Consider the following 24,349-nt stretch of genomic DNA (forward strand, 5'->3'; position numbering starts at 1 on the left):
TCACAATGACAAACACACACATTCTTTGGTCTCTGATTTGAAATGTAAAATGGGGTAAAATCGCTGCATAAAATGTGTGATTACTTAAGTTTCCCCAGTCTGAATTAGAGGAGAAAACACACATTTGCAGTATTTAAAGGGGAGATATAAGGGAAATTGACAGCTCGGCTCAAGTTGAGCTCAGGCTAATTTACTGCTGAGCCATAATCTGACGTGAGATTGATTATGCTGGAAGTCACTCCCACACTCTCTCTCTCACCACCTGATGATATACAACTGTTCCATTCCCATAATGGCTCAGCGGCCATGCCATTCAGGAAAAAGGTGTGTGTCTGAGTGTGTGTACTTGTGTAAATTCTAAATTCTGAGCATTTGTAAACGTGCGAAACAAGCTTTTATGCTTTTGCTTTAAACTTCTCTCTCTTTATACTGTATTTCATTCTGCACCTGCTTCTCCTCTTGGTAAACACACCGTCCCCATTGTTGCAGTCACAGCTGAGTGTGTTTTTGACTTAACATTTCAGCCAAATGGCTTCACCCTTTCACAGCACGATATGCCTCAAATTTGTTTTTCCAAAGGCAAAGAAAGACAATTGGAAAAAACAATTCTGTTGGTAACACTAGAGAAAGGAATAGGTGAAAGAGAGAGAGAGAGAGAGAGAGAGAGAGAGAGAGAGAGAGAGAGAGAGAGAGAGAGAGAGAGAGGAGCATAAGAGGAAGCGAGTGACTCAGACTAAACGGTTTCACTGGCGTTATCCAGTTGCTGTGAAAACTGATCCGATGGCTTGCTGCTGTATTACACACACACACGCTGACATGTAGATATATGAAGACCAAATTTACAACACATGCTTACCGTTTCCATATGAGTCATACTGAACATACAGTATAGACAGTGTAGTATATCACACACACACACACACACAAACACACATGCACACAGTGTTAAGAAGCTGTGGTAGAGAAAACAAACCAGAGGGGTTAAAAGATCAAGGATAGATTTTTATTCTTCACTATATAAACACACAGACACACACACACATTTACATTCATAGTGTATATATATATATATAAACCCACAAACAGCGGAACACACACAAGTGACAAGCTACTAAGGCTTGAAATCAATCTTCCACACCTCCTAAATAGAGCGGTTGGGAATCCTCCAACACACACACACACACACACACACACACACACACACACACACACACACACACACACGCACACATCAGTGTCTAATCTGCCTGAAGAGTGTCTGCATCTTACCATAACCACAGATTTGTAGTTATTTCAGGAGGAAACACATTACAAATCAATGTCACAAAGTTCTTCCGGAAGATTCTGTCAACACAGAAAACACAAAAGAAAATGTACCCTCAAATGCTAAACGGTTTGATGATTAACCAGGATTTAGTTTGGTCCTTGGGGTCATGAAATATTCTCTGAAGTTGCATTCAAATCAAAAATGGAGTTTGCCCTTTCCCCTCATGCACACACACACATTATGCTTAATTATGAGTATGTATACAAAAGGCCGCGGCACACTAATAGTACAAACGTGGCTGTACTTGCTTCTGTTTGATTGCAGGTTGTGCCTTTGACACTGTCGGTATGTTCCTCTATTCATCCGTTCCAGCTGGAAGGAGAGGAGAGTTCATACCTCTGCCAAGGCTGAGTAGTATTATGTTTCTGTCTCTTGACGATGAAATTTACAAACGTTATTGACTGCACCGTATTCATCCTCAACTGATTGACAAAACTGTTGTTCGGTATGGTGCCATCACAAGGTTGATTGATGTTTAATGAAATGAAAAAGCTCTGGCAGTACATCTAGTTTGGTGTAATGGACTATATCCTATGTCGAACAACTCTGTCCATAAGTTTATTTATCCTGCCAACAGACAAACAAACAAACACATGCAAAAATAGAACCTCGCTGACAAAAGCAAAATCTGAAATATAAAGGTAACCTGCTGTGAAAGCTCACACTCTTGCATCGAAGCAAACAAGGCCACACTTCTATTGACAGCCTCCCTAATAACATTCAGAAGAATACTAGCTGGAAAATGGATTCCAATAACCTATAACACCTTTCACTCTTTAATATTCAGCCACCACCAAACTCTTTGAATATATACAGTGTGTAACTTCCCTGAATTAATGTTAAGAGCCACAATAATGATGAGTTATGATACCCAGACTTTAACATCAGCGCATTATGCTGTCAAACAACCAAAGTCCTTGATATTAAATGAGTGGTGCTTCACAGAAGTGGAGGAAGAGGAGAAACAAAACGGGGGGGGGCGTGTGCGTTTGTGACAGCGATGGTGGCATTGTCGCAAAAAGAATCTCGGCAAACAAGACAAAGATAGAGACCATAAAGTGAGACAAAGAGGAAGAGCACAAGAGGCAAGAGACAGACGGAAGGGAAAGTGGCGCCACGGCTAACATGACCACAAGGTTTGTTTGAAACTCGTCTTTAAAAGCCCTCTGATGTATGTGACACTGGTTTCCCATCCCACTCCACCCACCTCGGTGTTTGTCAGTCACAGCAGCCTAATCAGGAGAGTGCTGTGGCTGCCGGGCCGATTGGGACCAATGTTTCTCTGCGCTTTCATTTGCTCTGAAACACCATTAACCTTTTGGACGGGAGGGTGCTTTGATATCTCAGCTGTTTACAGCTCCTCTTCTTTCCAAGGGCGTTATGTTTCAGGTGCTTGGCTCACTGTGCCCACTAAATTTAGGCACAATGTAAGATTTCCCAGAAAAGGGAGACACACCAGGGCCAGAGGCTGTTGCTTGTGTGTGTAGGTTCTGGCTTTCCCATACTTAAGAGAAACAAAAGTCCTCAGAAGGATAGGAGGATGTGGAAAATCCTCAAAAAGTTAAAAAAAGGTTTTGTTCTGCTAACCATGCATGACAAATTTGATCTTATCCTGTGTGTAACAGCAAATTCCTGACTTGAAAAGTAAAAGTGTCTGTTGTGGTCAACATTCATAGTTATGCATGAAATGTGCAAGTGGGCCCAGCTGTAAACACAAGAGGATATTTTGCATACAGCCTAAACTGTGCAGCCTTATATGGAGTTTTTTGGGGCGTTGCATTATGCTAAAGTCTAACTGACGGATAAACACACACCTAATTAAAGACCAGGTGGGATTCATCAAAAGGTCTGAAAGTGTACAATCACATTAAGTATCATGTGTGCACGTGATGATTCTTTTTGATGACTTGTGAAAACTCTGTGTGTGTGTCCACTGCTTAAATTTGTAAGAATGATTCAATACTCCTGCTGCTTATCAAACTATTAAAAATGTATGAAATGGAAAACTGTGAATCTACTTTGAAACTTCATGACGTACATGTGATGGATTAGATCAGTAAATGTAACAACTACCTAACAATTTCCTTCACTGAGCCAGTTCAGTGTCAGATTTCACTAAAAACAATTCACCGTCCCCATATTGCCACTGTGTCAAACTGGCACATATAGTACATGTTTCAGTCATGACTCCTGTATATCACAGTATATCCAACACAAGAGTGCACTAGTTGACTTTATTTGAAGTTCAAACTGAGGAGTGTGTGTGTGAGTACATTTGTACAAGGGTAAGTCTTACCTGTGCCTTTGTTACGGTCCACAAAGCAATACTTCAGTTCATACTCTTTCAGAATTTCATGGACTTCCTACAAAGTGAGAGAGAGAGAGAGAGAGAGAGAGAGAGAGAGAGAGAGAGAGAATATTAGAACTAGTTAAGATACAAGTGTACAGTAATATTATGCAGAAGTGATTCATCCTTCGACAACACAACTGACTAGAAAACACGATAAAATTGTTGGAAAATAGCAAAAACCTTGATAAGTCATCTTTAAAAAGTGAGAAAGTTCTTTACAAAGTGACTTGTAAATCACTGAGACGCCCCCTTATCTGCTCTATTCCTTTATATCTTTATTGAGAAACCTCCCATTTATCCATAACACATAATGACATTTTTAAAAAGTTCTATTGTCAAGATGAAAAGCTTTCTTTATGCTGTCAGCCCTATAATCACAGCAACCCACCGCACACGGCTCCAAACCACACAGGGGACCCATACACAACGCTGCGTGCCAAAGTAATAACTCTAAAATGTATTTTTAAAGTAGAGTGGCTACAGACTCCACTATCCTGAAGACATGTTTCCTTTATTGACAGGATACTGTACTGCAGCATGATGACAGATGGGAAAAGAGAGAGAGAGAGATGCAATATCGCGGCAAGGATCTCTCACACCGTCTCTTGTGTGTAACGCTTCAATCACATTTCCTTATCGTGTCACGTCAGGTTAGCGCTGCCAGAGCTCAACCGTGGCTGTAACTCGTCACCCATTCTTTTTGATCTGAAGGCATGTGAAGGAGTGTCAGCGGAGCGGCGCTTCTTTTCTTTGCTGATGATGTAGGTGCTGTTTGCTTCGTCAGGCTGTGACCTCCGGGCTGCGTCGTGTCGGTTTGCAGTCATGTGTGAAGTGGCTGTGATGAGGGTCAGCACCTCCAAATCTGAGGTCAAATTGCTGGGTTGCCCCTTCCTGAATAGAAAGCCAGTTGCTGCCTCAGGTGGAGAAATTCAAGCATTTCTGGCCTTCTTGATTGAGGGTAAAACAGGGAATGGGAAAGTTAAGGATCGGTGCAATGAAGGGAGTGCTGAGCCTGAATGATCGAAAGAATTAGATCACATTTACAAGCAGACAAAATGAGTTTCCTCTGCCGGGTGCCTGGACTCACCCGAAAGGATTAGTATTCCAGGCATGTCCAACTGGGAGGAGACCAACACGGCAGACCTGCACATACAGTGGAGGTAGAATACATCCCGTTTGGTCTGGGAGTATATTGGAATGCCTCTGGACAAGCTGGAGGACAGCGATAGGCAGAGGCACACCTGAGCTAGACTGCTGAGCCTGAGGCTCCAACTCCAGTAAGCAGTGGGAAATAGATGATGAGTTGTTATGAATGTATGGTTTAACCCACGTGAAGTATGTTTTTGCTCTTGTCAGGCACCTCTGTTAGTCAGCTGTATCACAACCTTCAACTGAATGGGTGTTGACATGAATGCTATGAAAGAGGCACACTAGACCTGTCTCTCTCTCTCTCTGTCTCTCTTTGTCTCCCCCTCTTCCTCTCTCTTGTTTGCAATCTAATTTTCCCCTCCAACCACAATCCAGGCTATTGATGCCCACAATGAGCAGGCATGTTCCTTATCAGACAAGGGCGAGCAAGGCAGCCCATACAGAGGGTCACACACTCTCTCTCCTACACAGACAGAGAGAGAGAGAGAGAGAGAGAGAGAGAGAGAGAGAGAGAGAGCGCATGCAGTCCCACTGCAACAGATGAAAGCAGCAGGTGTCGAGTGTAGGGGGGGTTGAGGAACTGTCACCTCGAGGGTTTTTTAAGATGGTGTAAGACATAAATATGCCACACACTCATTAAAACACCCCTCCAGAGAATTTAAACAAGGAAAACATTTGAGGATAAAGCAGCAAATGTGTGAGGATTACCAGCCGGCGTAGGATATCCCTTCGCTTTTACATTTAGGTATTTGTTTCAGTTACAGTTTCATTTGCATGTTTCTATTTTCCATGAAACGTCGACAATCAAAGCAAAGCTGTTGGAGGAAGAATGCACGGTAACACAAAATGTAAATGTCCACGGAACACACTGCGATTTGAAAGCAATCCACTCTTCCAGAACCACATATGAACGTCACATGCGACCTGATGAGAGCTGATCGAAATGCAGGTGGAACGCAAAGGTGGAATTGCAAGGACTGCCATCAGATAACGTATCCAGATGCATAGCTTACATTTTGTTTCAAAGCCATAGCAAATATCTGGCAGACTAAATGATGCAGGATATACCGAGGGAAGATGGAACCAAGGCTAGGGATGGACCGGAGCAAAAGCAGGAGAGGAATTCCAGACAGATTCTTAAAAATACCTTTCTGAGTGAGACTTTGCTCTTAGATCACACAGTATAGTCAAACTGACCTTGCAGAGCACTTGGTGACATTCAAGTGAGGTTCAATCATACAACTCCGTGCTGCATCCTTCATTCTGATGTTTTACTTCATGGCTCTATTCTCCATTTAAAACTGAAGTCTCAGTTTCTTGTAGCCACACAGCATAAACAAGGCATTTTAAGAATATTTCCAAGAGTACAAACAGTCCTACCTTGACTCTCCATTGTACGATTCACAGGCCGGGCTGCACTCTGTATGATATTCCTGTTTGTTTCACGCCCTTTGCTTTTACATTCCGTGTTTTAATGATGTTTCACTCTCACTACATCCAATCATGATGCACTTAGTTTAATTCAAATCCCTGCTACACCAATTAAACAGCTTTCTAATTAAAACTGCCTTAAAAGCTCACTTGAAGCTCATGAATGTTGCAAATCAGCCAAACATGCTCAAACAAAACCACTAACTAAACCACAAGGCTGAATTTTTCGAATGCAACTCAACTTTTCAGATTTTTTTCCACCACTGCATATTGAAATAGACCTGACTTGGAGTTATTAGGGAAAGTGGAGAGTAGAGGTGAGCAGAGCTAGCAGGCCAGGCTGCTATTTCTGATCTGAGGCTATTCTACAGTGTGTGCCTCTGTGCCAAGCTGTTCAATAGCATTACATGACTTCATACTCCATGCTGTGCCTCTATACCTTCATCTATACCAGCGTGTCTGGATGCTTTAAGAAGCTGACATTTTCAACAAGTCCAATCAGACATCCAGCACTGGCTGGAAGCCCTGGGCCAGTTTCTGTGGTGCATATATGCATGTGTGCTTGTGTGTTCACTGAGAGCTTTTTACTGGAGCATTAAAGTGCCCAAGGAGGCAGTTAGTCAAAGTCAAGCTGGTCCATGAACTATTAATCAACTTTATCACTCTATAGCTGATACAGCCAGCCAATTTAAATCATAGGGTGTGCTTCTACATGTACACAGAAATCATGACATAACGTCCTGCCTGGCTTGATTCACTCTCTGTTAATTTTCTGTCAGCTCGCAGATGTAATGCTTCTGCACCATTTCCAGCATGGAGTTCTGATTGTGGTCCTAAGGGTGCATCGAACAGAGTCATCACACCTGGATCCATGTGGCAGAATCTTCACCCTTAAGCTTCACACACAAAGAGGATCGTTCCCTATCGATCTTCAGGCAACTAGAGCTACATCCAGTCACATTGAGAATATGACACAGTACAATAATGCAGCTTTCTTCACCACCCATGAACAAGATGACCTCTGTTTGTCATCCACACAGTCTTTGAACACTTCTTCTGTACTGTATGTGTCTATTTCTGACCTCCCAGGAGTGAAGAGCCGTGAAATAATCCATTCCCAATGCGGATTAACAAAGTGTCACAGGTGTTAGATTACAGCAATTTAAACACACTTGTTGTCAGCAACTTTCCCTCGTGCTTTCTGCTCTCATTTACAGCAAATAAAGAGCAAACAGACTGCAAATTGCCTTTAAGTTGGTCTGTGTGCTGTTTAGATCCTTCAACGTTCTATAATTGGCATCTAGTGGTGCTTTACAGTTTGGGGATTTCCTATTCCTCTGTTGCACTTTGTACATTAATCTGGATAACAGCGTCGCCTGAATGTAGGAAACAGTTCAAGGTGATGTTGATACAAAGGGAAACAGTGAAAGCTTAACTAGAGCAACGTTAAATGTGAAGATACACTGGTGAAGTTTGTGTTTTTGTAGAACAAAAACAGCAAATGAGTGTTTCAGTCCGACACCTGTTCATTCATCTGCATCACACACACAGGGCAAACACACACGCACCTATTCTCTTTTCCTCTCTCAATCATGCATGAGATGGCTTGCAAAAGCAAAGCAGCACAAATGGGGGGTTGGGGGGGGCGCAAGTGAGACAGGACAGTGGCCACCATTTCGACAGTGTGAGCTAGAGATGAGGGTTGAGGGAATGGGGGATTAGGAAACACACACACACACTGTTGGCCTCCTTACCAGGTATAACTGTGTCCTTGACCTACTGATAGAGTGATATTTGCTTCAGAGGGAAAGAGGATGAAGGCCTGGTATGGCAGCAGGCAAAGTGTAACATGGAGTATGATTTCATCTTATTAGCACTGCAAAGATGACATCATTAGCATTCATATTAGAAGAGCTGTACTGGTATCACTGCATGAAATGAGCGCATTCATATTACTGCTGAACTGGTATCACTGTGTTCCTGTCAGAAACTGTGAGCAGTTGTCAATCGTGATGATAAATGAAATCATTCCAACAAATCAACATTTTTGTTGTCCCCCCAAATCGAAATACATTGTTTCCGACCGCGGTGGTCCAAAATGACTAAGATGTTTGTGTGTGTGTGTGTGTGTGTGTGTGTGTGTGTGTGTGTGTGTGTGTGTGTGTGTGTGTGTGTGTGTGTGTGTGTGTGTGCGTGCGTGTTTGTGAGTGCAAGACTGAGTGAGAGAGAGAGAGCAAAAGAGAGAGAGAGAGAGACAGGTGGCTCAAACCAGCACGCAACATTGGCCCAATCCAACGGCTGCCAGGGAGCTTCTTTGAAATGGGCAAGTTCACATATTGCCAGCAGACAAGCATAAATACAAAACTGCAAACACACACATACAGAGAAAGAGAGAGAGAGAGAGCGAGAGAGAGAGACACCTTTTTCTGGTTTAACAGTCTCTGGTAATGGTATGAAAGTTCGTCAGCCAAACAAGTGGTTTCCTTCTTCTGTTCTTCTTCTCCAGCTCCATCTCTCTCTCTCTCTCTCTCTCTCTCTCTCTCTTTCTTCTCCTCTAAAGCATTTCTCCTCTCCCTCATGTTTCATTTCTCTCCAGTACGTCCGCTTAAATTTTCATGGTGTTACGGAGGCGGCCAGGACAGATCCATGACACCGAATGTTCTTTCTCTCATGTTCAATCGTCTCTCTCCCTCTGCCTGTCTCTTGTGCGGGAAGTACATTAGCCTGTTAAAGTCTTCCATTTCTATTTCTGTTTATATTTTGGGTCATTTAAGGTGGCAGGTTCGGAGCGCAATTAAGTGAGTGAAGAGGGGCGAGGGGTTGTGATTTAATGGCGAGAGGGGGGTGTAAATTGCCTCTATTATTACTTCTTAATTAAACCCTTTCATTTCTCCTTTCATTTTGCTCGCGTGTATGGAGAGCAGGCGTGGATTTCGAGCTGTATTTCCTCCCGGTAGAGAAGAGGGAGGATGGAATGGAGAGGAAGGCAATGGCACGACCGACATCAGGAGAAATCATTGCCAGACACAAAATCAAATTCCTTAGGTTTAGACTGAAAACATAAAATCAAACATGGCTTACATGTTTCAGGCCCGATTCAGGCTGTGATTCAAACTTTGGAGTGTGTGGGGTTAAAATCCAGGTGAAACTGAGCTCTGGTTGATTTATTCAGTGGAGACAGCAAATCTAAATTAGGACCATGGTCGGAAGAGCTGTCCTGTGCTTAAAGAGGAAGGTTGTAGGACGATTCATTTGGAACCAGCATCAGATGGCCATTAGAGGAACTGCATCCTCACAAACTTCCACATTCCCTCTCCACAAAATCTTGCTTCTCCTTTCCTTTTATTTCCACCACCAACCACACTCGCATTGTGTCTGTGGGTTGAAGAAAGCAGGTGGCTCGCTCAGAGACAGGTCTGATTTGGATTCTGTCAGTCCTTGTTGTTGTCAGTGATTGCCAAGTCCCACATCCCCACCCCTCTCTGCTGGCTTTAACCCTGAAGCCACGGGGCTCAGATCGGAGGTTATTTCCACACTTTGGCAAGCGGTTATTCCTCCTCACATACCATCAGAGTCTTGCTTGGACGTGACATAAACAGTTTCCAGAGCTAGGCTGCAGTCTCTTATAGCGTAAAGCAGCAATTTTTGAACTGAAAATGTTGACATCATAGTTATAGGTAAGTCAGGGGTCTGGCGTCAGTTCGGATAAAGGTCTTCTGTGGCTAGTTTTCACAATATTATTTTTTATTACTTTATAGCATAGACAAAGGGCCAAACTGCTATGTTTTAGTATTTAGCTTTTTTGTACTACTTTGCAATGATGGAATTGGGAGGGAGGCAGCCAGCTTGTTTGCTTCCCAGAATGAAGCAACAACGCTCGAGCAGCAGGCAAGAAAGTGTGGTGAGTGGGGAGGTGCTGGATGTCGACTCTGCTTCAAGAAATGCAAACCCTCCCAACTGTGCTCGCTTCCAACACACAAACACTTGGTAATAAAATGGACAATCTCTCACATTAGAGAATCTTCAGAGACACGGCTATTTTTGTGAAACACGGCTCAGCCAGCAGAGGCGACAGCAACACAAAGGAATGGCTGTCCTTGGTAAAGAGTAACGTCGTGCAGACATCAAGGTCATATCTCATTTTCAGCAAAACTGGAATACAAAACTTGACAATACAGAGCGTTTTACCTACCCAGAGAAGTGCAGAGCATTTTATATAGCGTAGTGTAGTTTTGTGTATCTTACAACCCTCATTCTTTCACCTCAGCCTTCTGGTTAAAAAAGTAGAACTGAAAACAACATGCAATCACGCACTTCAGGTATTTTACTTTGGAATGCTTTGCTACTGAAAGTCTGTTTTTGACCTTTTACAACATAATGTCCGTCAGCATTCAGATACATTTAACACTCAAGAGAGAAAGATTTAATACTCAGTTACAGCATGAAGCATCATCGCGGAAGTAGGGAAGAGCTGCAGATAGATGCCGGGCTGCCGCGAGCAGAGAACCTCTTAAGCATGAAAGCTAAATGGCCTCTTATAGTCGTTTATCAGGGCGCCAGTGAAAGCATCACATACATCAAAGGGCCTGGCAAGGGGAAGATCATGTCTCCTGCAGATATACATTACACAGAATTTTTTCTGGAAAATGAGCACATAAACATAGTCTGTGAAGGAAGCGTTATGCTCTGTGAGGTTAAACAGCAGTTCTGGGGGATAAAACTTTAGTGTCACCATTTCACATCCCACTCCTTTTAAGTATTTTTTGTTGTGAACACTTCACTTCCTCTCGTTTCGAAAAATGCTTCACTTGCTCGTCTTTGTTTCATGAAGATTGACAACTCACTAAGCTCAGGGTTTCTATGCGTATTCCAAAGCATATCAATGACTTTTCCCGAAACGTGTCCTCCACCCTCCACACAGACTTTGGAGCGAGTGGGTCAGCGATGTCATCACGCCGTCCTCCTTTCCAAATCTCACATCAAACGCTTGATCGATCCTGACGTGCTTGACAAAGGCGCCGCACGCAAATCTGTGCTGTTGCATGCTGACTGGCTGAGGCGCTCTATTAAAAAAAAATTTTTTCAAGCTCTAGTAAACATGCACCAGCTGGATCTTGATCAACTAAGTGTCAACACCCACTCACACACGCACACACACACGCACACCCAGCGGCAGCAGTGGGAAACAGCAGGTGTAGAATTGGCTAGAGTTAAAGCAGCATTATGAGAGGAAGTAAAGAAAAGAGGTTAAAGGGGATTTAAAAAGGTATTCTCTTTCATTATTGGAAGTCAAAATGTTCTTAAGCTATTGCAGAATTTCAACCAGGAAGCTGTGTTATCTGGGGAATCCTTGTGTGTGATTAATTCATTTACTACACGTTGTTCGCATATTCTTTCCTGGTCTAGTCAGTGCGTTTCCTTCTATTTCTATGGTTACTCTCGAGCTCTTCATCAAATCAATGCAAATGAATGCAATGAAATTATATCTTTCTGTAGCCTCGCCACCCTGCACTCCATTTCTGCAGATTTCTAATTCACTTATTCATTTTTCTGGCAGTTCTAATTTCTTTCTAATTTATGCAGGAATAAAAACCTCGAGCTACGATATAAGACTTCCACAATCTCCGCAAATGAAGGTGCTTTGTACCTCTGACCTGCATCTAGCTACAGTCATTGCTTAAATGAACAAATAACAACTTCAAATATCACAGTGGGAATTAAAGCACATTGTACATTATCACAGAAGAAACACTAATAAAAATAGATTTTGTTCTGACTTCAAACTATTACACTGCATTGTTACTCATAAGTCCTTCAATCTTCAGTTTATATTTGGCTTCTCCCAAACCAATTCTAACCTCTGTATCTAATATAACAGTATACAGGATATGTGCTCACAAACTACATTCAATCCAGCTCCTCAGCCACTTGCTTGAATATTGAAATTGTGATACAAGACAAGAAATCGTCTGTGTATTGAGTTATTGCATCATCATAAACTAGACCTGATTGGACATTCCCTGGTTTAACAGACTGCAGTACAGCCTGTGACATCCATTTATGAACTTAATTGACTTTGTAAGCCGTGTGGCATGAACTACGACTGAACCTTCACTCGATTATTAGAGACGCCGATGGGGGCTCCAGATCGACTTTATTGCCCCTTTAGGCTAATCTGTCTCAGGCGAAATCATCTCCATAACACGAGCACACAAGTATGAACATCATAACCACAGGCACAAAGCAAAATAAGTGATAACTGTCCCTCCAGCACATCACACAACCCTTTTTTTTCTACTGAAATACACAATAATAATCCTTAATAAGGGTTTGATAATAACTCAACCAATCTCATATTTTTTTTCCTGATTTGCTAGTCAAAGGGTAACCACAGGACTTGTGTGTCTTAGTGGACATATGGTCCTCTGAGCGCCTTCTGGTTAAATGTCAAATTCCTGAGCCAGTGCCAGGATGCAAACCAAATGATCCTGCATCATAAATAGATCAATATGTGGTCGATCAGTATTATCCCTTCGGTCTCTCCAGGTTCGACTAAACCCGCTAAGTCACGCTCGTGTGTCTGGAGCACCTACAGGCTAATTGCTGCGAAAACATCTGCTGAGTAAACAGCTAAGCCAAATAATTTGTGTGTGTGTGTGTGTGTGTGTATGTGTGTATGTGTGTGTGTGTGTGTATGTGTGTATGTGTGTGTGTGTGAGGCTTGTAAGGTGGCGATGAAAGCTGCCTACTGTCACAGGGGCAGACTTCAGGAACATCTGCTGCTGACACACACACACACTTACACACTTACACACACACACAAAACAGCATGTAAGCGAGAGGGCGAAGTGGGTGGAAGGAAATCTGCTCTGTCACATTAACATGCATTTGCGTTCGGCTGTATAATGCAAACAAACTCACACACACGTGGAATGACAAACAGATGCTGATGGAGTTCTGTGTTTTATCTCTGAATAATTCAAGAACTTAAGTCCTTAAATCCCTCAAAACACACACACACCCTTTTGACACTCAGATCTAACACTGGATGACACAGATTAAAGTAATTGGCCGGCTTCACACCCTCTTGTGTCGCTCCTTCCATCATTCTGCTCTCATGTCTACAAACTAATGTCTCTCAGCCGCCTCTCCATCTTCTCCTGCCAGCCAACTCCTTTCTCTCATTCTGTCCCTTCCCCCTCTCCTCACTTCTCTCTGGGACGCAGACTGTCAACAGGGCCATATATCTGACATGGTGCACCGTGGGCACCACACACACACACAGACACATATCCAAACAGTGATATATGGAGTTGGCGTCCTTTTCTGTAATGGGACTGTGGTGGTGTATGAAAGGGAATGGAACCCATGGAATCAGACAGTGATGAGGACCTTCTCCATTGATTTATAATCTTATCGGACTTTATGATGAAGCGCTTTTCCCCAGTTTGTATCAGTAAGCTATTTTTTCAAGTGTGTTGACTCACAAACTGTTTTTAGCGGTTAACTGGCTCCATTGTTGATGGGATAAATGTCTCACCACAGATCTGAGCTAATGGCCATCCGTCAGCCAAGATACATCAAAGCTAAACTATCCCAGGAAAGGAATCCATAAATTGAGATTTCTTTTTGATTTATTGCGATTATTGCTGTGGGATTACCGTAGGTGTCCACACACACACACACACACACACACACACAACCATAGCTATCGCAGCTTCTTATGATTTAGTAATCGCATGTAGCCCAATTGCGATTTAAAATGTCATTTGATGAATTGGGCCGTAAAAACATAACTTACCACAAGGGGAGTCACGCCCTCAACTGTCAATCATATATCATTTTCAGGGGTGGGAGGGGCAGTGGAGGCAGGAAGGAGGGGGGGGATTTAAATCAGGTTTTCCTGGTGATTCCGCCCACGACACAATCATAAAGATTGCTGCTTTAAATGCACAGAGTGTGGAGTGTTCAACACGGCTGCAGACACACGGAACACATCTTACGTGAAGTATGTGGAATATACATACACAGAAATTCCACTGGTGCAGCTCTCTCTCTCTCTCTCTCTGTCTCTCTCTGTCTCTCTCTCTCTCCATTCTTTCCCTCTCACACACATAAACACAGGGAGACAGAGTGCTGCTTCTTGTTGGCAGCCTGCCTCTTTCTAAGAACATTTGGTGCTGTAATCCTAAAGTGATTCCCCTTGAAAGACCACAAACGATGAAAGATGTCAAATGAAAAGAAATGGGAGGTCTGACGGTTATAAACAATGGAGTCGGATGAAGTTCCCGCATGTATGAGACACTTATAACTCCTGACTTTGTGACATTGCCCACAACAATGAAGCAAGACTATTTTCAAAATGTGGAACTCCAGCTGCTGTCTTTAAATATGACAACCTCAGGTGATGTTGCTCATAGCGGTCAGTTTTAATAAGAGTGACCTCATCCTGACGGTGCGGTGCGGTGCTTCGTGTTTCTTATACTGCAATAAACAGCAACAGAAGTCACGGAAAACACAACAAAACACACGCGAGTGACACTGAATTGACTCCCACTAAATAAATGAACTGGTATACTTCACAACCCGCTCACTAAATATCAGAGGCGTGTTACAAACCTGCTCATTTGTGATAGAAAATCTCGTGAAATAGTAGGAAAATGTGACTTTTATGAGTTTAAAGAAGTTCACTTTTTGTCACTCTTGGGGGTATTAAAGTCAAGGTGCTGATCTACGGACATTGAACGCAACATAAAGTCCGGTGGCCGTCGCAAACTAACTCAGGAGCGGAATAAAAATGTCCATATATGTAAAAAGAAGCTGCATGATTTAGTTGTTTTGCACCTGTTAGTTGTCGCTCATGTTACCTGGTTGGTGGTGTCGGGCGGCAGGTTCTTCATCAGGATCTTCCTCCTGTTGCTCAGCTCCTGGCGAGTTTTGGCGAGCCTGCGCTCCACCTCCTCCGGCTCCAGCTCCGGCAGGTCGCGGAGGCTCGTCCCGGGCTCCGGGGGCTGAACCGCCGCCACCTCCTCATCCTCCGGCTGCCGGCTCTCCGGGCTGTCCATCTCCGGGGAAAGTGCGCTCTCCCGGGTGAGGGACGAGTGAACGCTCGGCGGCGGGATGGACGAGGCTGCCGCCATCTTGGGTAGCTGAGGGAAAAGTGAGCGAGTGAGAGAGAGCGAGAGAGTGAGATAAAGAGAGAGAGGGAGAGAGAGGAGGGGAGAGAGCGAGAGAATATAACGAATACATCCATTCATATTAAACTTATACTGTAAATGTAATAAGCGTTAAAAGTAATAGGTTCGATTTATCAATAATAAAGATAGACGTTATTATTCGTAAATAATGTGTTTATATTATTCATTAATTTTTATTAATTTACTTGTTTACTTTAAGATGGCGGTGAAGTTAATTTTGGGATATTATTTTGGACATTTAATTTTATTTAATTTTATTTAATTTCTCTTTTATAGTTGCTTCACAAAATCAAGTTAATTTGCAGCAGTCTAAATTGAGATCATTTCATCTCATTAGTAGACTGATCTCTTGTTATGATGAAGAGGTGATACCAGGATTCAGGACTTCTTCAGGACATGTTCTCATGCAGGACATGGTCCCAGCATGTGGGGATGCTCCTCCTTGGCTCCTGGCGACCCCAACTGTCTGCTAAGCAGTACTAAGATTCATCAATACAGTGTCCCAACCTACCCATCAGCATAACCCACCATCCATCAGGCATCACACACATATATTTCTCATGGGCTCACACACAAACACTGACACATACTATGATCAGAGTGTGTCATGCAACTTCTGTCTCATGATTTTGTCTACAAAGCAAAGGAATATATAAATCATCATCCATATGTTATTTAGAAATAGCTCAGCCCTATTTATGTTCAAATCTATTCAGAGAGAGAATAGACAGATAAATGCACACCATGACTTCTTGCATTCTTCTTTAGCTAAATAATCACATTTATTTTCCTCTGCAGAATATCTCAAAACCACCAGAGATTTCCTGTTCCTCATGTGTTGAATGTGACCGTGAATGGCTGTGTGCCTTCCCTCCTTTCTACCCAAATCACCCATTCAATGCCAACTTAACAGCCAACCAAGCCTGCCTGCTCGCCGTGGGTGGAAATCTGCTCCTGGCAAATACAAGAGGAACAGAGCTCCCTGCCGAGTCCTCACAATGCCTAGGAAGCTTCTCCAGGCTACACGAGTCCCTGACAGACACACTCGCACTACACTCACACTCATAGGATGCATACACACTCAAAGAAGGCACACAATCATGTCAGCAAGCACACATCAACCCACTTAGGAAATATTTAAAGTGTGATTATGCTTGGCCCTGTAAGAGAAATCAACCTCCATCATCCAACCTCCACGTTCTCTCTCTCTCTCTCTCTCGCACACCATCTGTGTGAAGCATTTCTTGGCAGATCTGAATCCAGACAATCTCAGTTGTCAGCGGGTGAAAATGATCTCGGATTGCCAAGTGGCAGCCTCAGTGTAACTGACACACCTACAGGATGCAGACAATTTATGTGGATGCATCAATCAAGCACATGTTCACCCAGCCTGAGGGAGGAGCGGAGAGGCCAAAGGCGTTTGGTGGGAAGAGCAATCAGGCAGCATGCTTATTTTCTGCTAAGGTCTCTGCTGCCATATCACAAATTGAAGTCCTCCTTTGATTAACCTGCAAATTCACAGATCAGCCATGTTGAGCCATGTATGCACCGGCATGAAAGCAATCCAAGATGCGTGTACTGCATGTTCCAAGCCTGCTGACAGGGGCGGACAAAGCGACTGGTGACAGATATTGATCCGTTTCACAGCCCTAACTGGACATATTGAAGGTCAATCTGAGATCTCTAGATGTAAACAAAAAGACATTGCCAACCCACAGGATTAGAACCTCAAATTACTACTAAATGAATTGACTTTTAAATTTAAAATTGTGATGCTTCATGATGGTGTCTTACATTAGGTTCAGTTGAAAAATCGGTGAAAATCAAAGATCTTTAATGTGAATTTGATCTTAATTCACACAAAGAGTTTGTATTAAAAACATGTTAGTATAAAATCTGCTCCAGTAACACCACAGACTCCTTAACTAGCATGTTTGAGTTCATGCACAGTCTAACCCAGAGAGCTCCTGGGGTGAAAAGGGGACCTGTGACCCTCTGATCTAAAGTGTGTGTAGTCCTGTAGGTGATCACAAGTCACTGCTTAGACACACATAACGGTAGATCTACAGCTATTTAAGGCCTCAGGCAAATGCCCAGCATGTAAAACCTTCCAGCCCTGCCTGGTAATCACCTGAACAAAGCTGCTTTCTGACACCCAGAAGCCGACTTCAGGAGATGTCAGGTTTTCATCTCGCTGTGACTTGATACAATGGTCGTTGCCAGCTGACAGATTGCGCGATATGAATCATTGAACAGCGGTTCTCTGGCAAGACAGCAAGGACTCGTCTGTCACTCGCACAGGCTGATTTTTGGAAATGCATGAATCACTCCACTAAGTGCTAAACAATGTTTCCATGAGAGAACAATTAATTTGTTCTCTCATTCCCCCTGGCACACACACACATGCTGGCACCACCACACTGTATTACGCTCCATTACAGACACACACACACACACACGTATACATTAAATCAAACCAGCCCACATCCTCGTTTTACCCACCGTGCAAGGTGTCTATCTCGTACCTACATGCGAGTCAAACCCCACTGTAATGGGCTGCGCTTCACAAATCAAGGGGAGAAGGAGATGTTTGTCCTTCTGCATGTAAAACACAAGAGCCCTGCTGTTGCTTCAGCGTGTCAGCCAGTGATTCACAGCCTTTTGGAGTGGGTGGGAGTGGAGAGGAGAGGAGAGGAGAGGAGAGGAGAGGAGAGGAGAGGAAGAAAGCGGGAAAATTGCTCGCTCGCCGGGACTGAGAGTGTGAGGGCGTGGGTGGGCCGAGTGGCTGCACAGGCATAGAAGGCACCTGGGATGAGCTGGGTAGGCGTGAGGATGGAGAGAGGGAGGCGAGCGGGGCCTTGAACCTAAAACGGCAAAGTGGCTCACTGCACGTGGGCGTTGGAAGATGCACACCTACACATGTGGCACTGTGTGTGTGTGTGTGTGTGAGTGGGGATCTCACTCTGAAAAGCCTGTGTGGAATGTCAATGTGAGTGGAGCGAAAACGCATTGTATAGGCTTCTCCTTCTTTCATTTACGCTGTGCTTTCTTAAAACGGACGCAATGTGATCGTCTGTCTCTCTTTTCCTTATAGCATAGAAAGGAATGAAGGGGATGTCTGACCTACTAAAAACAGCTGATCGGAGCCCATGGGGGACAATATGCTATTGATGTCCTCATTACGCAGGTTGTGAGCAAACGTTACTTGGGAAGCTACAGCACTATTATTTGCCAAGTCAGTCAGCAGGAGAGCATCACTTTGATTCTGACTCAAGTCTAAACCAAATTTATTTTTAGGCATTTTCTTTGTCATTCGATTCCTTTCCAAGCAGTCAAGCCAAGTAATTTAACTAAATAAAGGGCAAGATTAAAAACAAACAAAGAGTGTTGTCACTGGAGATGATTACACCACGAAGATGCTGTCAGAGGAAAGTGGGACTCTGGACTCACACAGAATCTGCTGCCGGTGCATGTATGTGCTGTGTGAGGCGGCAGTGAGAGGCTGACTGGTATGGCCTGAGGGTGCTTGGACACCGGGCTCAGTGCTCTAATTCACAGCATATCCCTGACAGAGAGCAGGAGACAGCTACAGTGTGTGTGTGTGTGTGTGTGGGTATGTGTGTGACAATGACAATGAGGCAACCACAAGGACATGCAGTATGAATGGAGGTTTTTATGACACAGAAGGTGAGAGCTCCTTCACCCCGATACCCTCAGAGAGCTCAGCGAGGATCAAACCCGATGTTCACCAGAGCTTCTGTTGTTACTGTACAAGCAAGAAAAATAGAAATTATAGTCAGTTGTTTGTTATTTGTGCATTTGTTGTAAAGACTCAAACTCTAACAGATGGGCAAACACACAGTCCCTGCAGAACCTGTGCAGAATCACAGACACTCTCTGGAATTCTTCTCTGTTGATAACTGATTTCTACCTGATTACTCATCACTTCCTGTGAAAGAAAGTGGCTGGTTAAGCATCAAGTTAACACTGATGGTGAGAATAATGCAGCAGTGCCAGAATATTGTGAGGGGATGTCGTCTTCTGAGGTTTAAGTAACATTAGTTTGAGTTGTTTGGACTCACTATTAGAGTAACTTTACCGGTTACTAGTTTGAACCTTTGTGACCTTTGTGGATTTGTTTACTATCCCTCATTTAGACTTTACAACCTTTCTGTGATGGGAAATTTCCGTCCCATTAGTACCATTTTAAACTGATCCCCTGAGCTGCTCTGTGTCAGTAGGGATCACATCACGCCACGCCGAACCTTAAAACCCTAAAGTAAACAAGCAGCAGGTTAGAGAGCAGAAAACATCACACAGGCCTGACACTGTCACAAGCTGGAATGTGATTTGGAAGTTGCTGGAAAAAAATAAATAATGATAAATAATTGATTCGATGTTCCAGGCAGCAGCAGCTTCACCAGTGAGCTTCCTCTGCCTGTTAATCGTATCAGACGTGAGTTATAGCTTGAAGTACCAACTGTGGCTGTAACACGATTCTACTCTGGATTCTGACTCCTGCTGGTGTATCGCAAAGGTTTATGCACACGGTGAGAGCGGTAACGTTCTATTGCGGACCAAAACAAATCTTTCAGCTTTGATTGAAACTTTGAATAAAGACCTCTGTTTACAAATGAACATGAGGAGTTTTGATGATGACTGACTTGTGTCACGACAGAAACAACAAAGAATGTGGTATCCTGGAGCAAATCCCAATGTTTTGAGATCATTCCCAACTTTTAGGCTTTCCTGATTTTTCGGGATCATTTCTTAAGTTTCAGGGTTAATTTGTGATATGAAGAATTGAGTGATTAATAGTCAAATATAGCTGTTTTCACTTGATGTGCACAGCTGTGGGATTATAAACTGAATAAATTGGAGCATGTGGAATGGACTAGAATAAAAACATAAAGACAATATAAGTGTAAAATGGACTTTATCACATTCACATTGCAATAAATCTCAATTTGATAACTTTATATGATACATGAGGGGGTGATGTACACATGTTCCTTCAGTACATTAATGTGATTCAGAGTGTTCTGTATACACACACACACATACACTTGTTTACAACAGCTGGTAAATACTGTTTAAAAAACTCTCCATAAAAATGCCTTTTACAACAAAACAAATTGTTGAACGAGGGAAAATAAAATGCCCCGATGTGCACATTGAAATAGATTTGAAGTCTGCGATGGATTTAAAGTTCATCCTGAAACGCTACGAGGTCGCTGCTGCGTCGGAATCGGTCGAGAGCGTCGGCGTGGAGACCAGCCTGATTTGAGTTGTGTAGTTATGAACGAGTGAATCAAAGCGTGTGTCTGGTTGAGCAAAAAAAACTGCAAAAGTCAATGCTCTGATTGCGTAACCGTGACGACAAACTTCATTGTTGTCTATGCCATTTCATTTCCGTGCTCTTATAACTCCTTAACAGCTATAGGTCAAAGGTGACGAGCTCATGCTGAGGGGGGAGTACAAATGTGAATATTGCTCTAAAGTGACAAACACGCTAAAATAACTGTAAATGTATGAAGGAGCTACAGCCTAAAGCCCAAATCCACTACACAGTTGTCATTTTGGTCATAGTACCGTGGTTTACCATGGAGCTTATGGAGAGTGAAGCTTCCTTTGACATCTCAAAGACGCACAATAAAACCATACAAAAAAACAAACAAAGTCTCTCAAACATTAAAGGGTGTGTTCATCGACTTCCATCCAATATGGACCTAAAGAAAAAATACATCTAAAAAAAATTGAAAACATCCAGGGGCATCAAAAAATGAAAAAGGCCCATGAGACATATTAGCTGAAGCATGATGTCATCGCCTTCAGCCCTCCGTGTGATGAGAACATGTGTGAGTCTGTATTTACACTTCATACTGAACAGACTGCGTCCAGGAAAGAAACGGACGCCTCGTCGACTTGATTTCGCCGATCGAAATCACAAATGTGTGCGTGAGTCTTCATAAGAATTAAAAAATAAGTGGGTTTCTCAATCATAATCATTTCACCTATATCCTCTAATACTATCTTGAATAATGCAGTTCAGTGAAAATGTTAAGGTTGGATATCCATTCTTCCTATTCATACACACACACACACTCTCTTTCTCACACGCAGTCTTCCACCCACACACACACAGTCTTCCACCCACACACACACACACACACACACACACACACGACAGTTGCACCAGAAACGTGTAGAAAAGACGTTTTGAGTGGTTAACCACAGAGGAGCCGACAGATGGGTGTAACCTCTGTACAACTTCAGCAGCATCTCTCTCTCTCTCTCTCCCTATCTCTCTCTCTCTGAGGAGAGGGAGACTCCATCTTGGGGCGCCGGTGAAAATTAAACGTGGCACGCGTACGAGCTCGGCCTCGGAGGCAGAGCGTTGTGGGAGGGGGGAGTCATATCTGTGGGACGAACCCTCCCTCCCTCCCGCCCCCTTGCTGGCGCTTCCACTCGGGCAGACGTAGAGGGCACGATCGCTCGCCCTCTGCCAGTCTCTCAGGACCTCTGTGAGGTCACCAGCGATCCTGATTCACTGAATCCCATCTCACTAAAGCCGGGGACGTCCGTTTGCTGGTGTTGGCTTCATCTCTTAGCTTAAGAGGTTAAGAAGTTGCGACCCGAGGTAATGACACGCTCAGAGTAAGAACCATGTCCACACCTCTGTCACCCACAAAAACAGAAACAAGATCCAGAACAATGATGTCACACACACACACACACACACACACACCCTGATAACTGCTCCGTCAACAGGATGTGGCGATGTGTGTGTTAGCGGCGGCCGCTCACTCGCCTGTCCACAATTTACGTCTTTTAATAAATAGTAGAAAAATAATTGTTTCCTTCTGATATTGTTTTTTTTCCTGTAGTATTGTGGATCAGAGTCGAGTTCTTGGACATTTATGAAAAAGTTCCCGCTTGTTAAAGGCCAGCGTGTGCTGCTTGGCTAGGAAAACCAGCAGCGGAGGTTCTATTCACAGAGTGGAGCTGGAGTAGAATCCCTTCAATTGGAAATAATGAATCATAATCTTCATCAGTAGAAATCTCCAGGAGTTTCCTCGGCCTGTGTGGAGGTTCAGATGGGAGATGCTGCTGTCCTCCCACATGGAGACGACCCAGGCGTTCCTTTCCCGCGTGCCGTCCTTGCTGAAGGACCAATGAACGGGCTCGGGCAGCCTCTCTCTCTCTCTCCCGCTGTTCACTGTGGGCGTGCGAGTGCTGAATCCTAAATTCCTTCAGGAGGTAAACAAACAAATAATGTCCCGTTTGGTCCTTTCTCCCTGGCTCAGGTGGGTTGTTTTCAGGTGTGGACGCTGGGTTTGAACGCAGAAGGTCCAGATGGAGGCGTTGGCCGGATACGACCACAGAGACAGAGACCAGCAGGGGGTCGGTACGTGTGACACCCAGGGTTGAAGTCCCTCATCCTCTCTCCAGGCCCCACTGCGTGCCGTCTAATCAATCAACAATTGTCTTTAAAAAAAGAGTCTTCGATCCAAAACGAAGAGTTCCGTCCCCGGGGCAGGAGGGGCGAGGAGCAGCGGGAGGTGGAGGATCAGCACTCGGCGTCCACGCTGTGCACGGTGACGGCGGCCTGCAGGTGGTGCGTGTGCAGCGGGTGGTGGTGTGTGTGCGTGTGCCGGTAGGGGTGGAACTTGTGGCTGAGCAGCGCCGCCGTCTGCGGGGGCGTGTCCAGGTCCATGTCGTCGTCGTGGTTGCCGACGTCGACGCCGGCCGAGAGCGGGTCGTTGTTGCCGGGCGGATTCTCGCTGTCCTCCTGCGGACTCATGGTGCTGTAACCTGGGGAGACACAAACAAGAGGCATGTGTGTTAGTGTCAAATACCATTTTAACTGTTTAAATGCAGCCAAACCTTCACTTTGTTTCTTCAATATTGATATCATAGTTTTACCTTTTATAGCCTTCCAAACAAAGCAAACACATTTTTAACCTTAATATCACTTCTATCAATCAGTTCATTTGATGTTTTGTTGCTGTGGTTACTTCTATGATCAAAGTCACATTTTCCACTCTGTTTTCTTTTGCTTCAAATCTGCATTTTTCCATGAAACCATAAAACACAACACAATAAATAACATAATCATAGAAGTATTTGCCCTCCTACTTCAGTTTGACACCGTTATACGAAATCACAATCAGGGAAATAATCAACATTTTGCATTTAAGAACATTGAGGCAGTGTCAAAATAAAACTTTTCTGTCTGTATTAAGTATGAAGATGCTTTAAGAGAAACCCTTAAGGATCTCCATCTTGTGTTGCGGTCCCTCAGCGGGCCTTAACACGGTAAGAAACTGGGATGTATTTTTCTGTTGAATGTTCCGTGGGCTCCGTCTGCTCTCCCCCGTCCTCCCCAGTGTTACAGCAGCTCAGCGGAGGAGCGACGCTCAGATTCATGACAACCTGACATTCTGTACTGCTGCGCTCATGAGAAATACGCCAAACTAAAAATAGAGTCAGGAAGTGGAAACGGATGAGAAACTGCATAAAGTCATACTCGCCAAGGCTTCGGCGTAACTTTCCCCCCCCCTCCGACCGTCACAGAGACATACGTCTCCATTATGATGACTGCACATCTGAGCGCGGTACACAACAACACAGAGTGGCACGCACACACACTGGAGTATGGAGGAGAAGTTGCGTCGTGACACTGAAACACCTCTGGATGCTCTGTGATGACAGCTAAGCGTCCCCCCGTCGGGTATTTTTTTCCACATTAGGGTTAATATAGTTTGAATAAAGACGCATGCATATTTATAAGTACTTTCCATACACATTTTGCACATACGTTTGGCCTAAGGAGACAAGACGAGCCATGGTGTCTGTTAGGATACACTGATAACAGGAGCGGGGGGAGGGGGC

The 24,349-nt window shown here is 43.9% G+C and overlaps 2 protein-coding genes across 2 annotated transcripts in view; both read right to left on the reverse strand.

Annotated features, from left to right (window-relative positions):
• The window catches only part of raver2 (ribonucleoprotein, PTB-binding 2), a 53,323-nt gene extending 37,926 nt beyond the window's left edge, over nt 1–15,397 (reverse strand). The window contains exons 1-2 of the mRNA XM_076170150.1: nt 15,125–15,397; nt 3,624–3,690 (exon numbers count right to left, since the gene is read on the reverse strand). Of these exons, the coding sequence (XP_076026265.1) occupies nt 3,624–3,690; nt 15,125–15,397 (340 nt within the window). The remainder of the gene's footprint in view (nt 1–3,623; nt 3,691–15,124) is intronic.
• A 4,991-nt stretch (nt 15,398–20,388) lies between these two features.
• The window catches only part of cachd1 (cache domain containing 1), a 64,894-nt gene continuing 60,933 nt past the window's right edge, over nt 20,389–24,349 (reverse strand). Inside the window, exon 27 of the mRNA XM_076170197.1 lies at nt 20,389–23,269. Coding sequence (XP_076026312.1) covers nt 23,025–23,269 — 245 coding nt within the window. The 3' untranslated portion in view covers nt 20,389–23,024. The remainder of the gene's footprint in view (nt 23,270–24,349) is intronic.

Source organism: Genypterus blacodes, unplaced genomic scaffold, assembly GCF_046128005.1.
Source record: "Genypterus blacodes isolate CSIRO-AG114 ecotype Tasmania unplaced genomic scaffold, CSIRO-AGI_Gbla_v1 ptg000215l_1, whole genome shotgun sequence".
Lineage (NCBI taxonomy): Eukaryota > Metazoa > Chordata > Actinopteri > Ophidiiformes > Ophidiidae > Genypterus > Genypterus blacodes.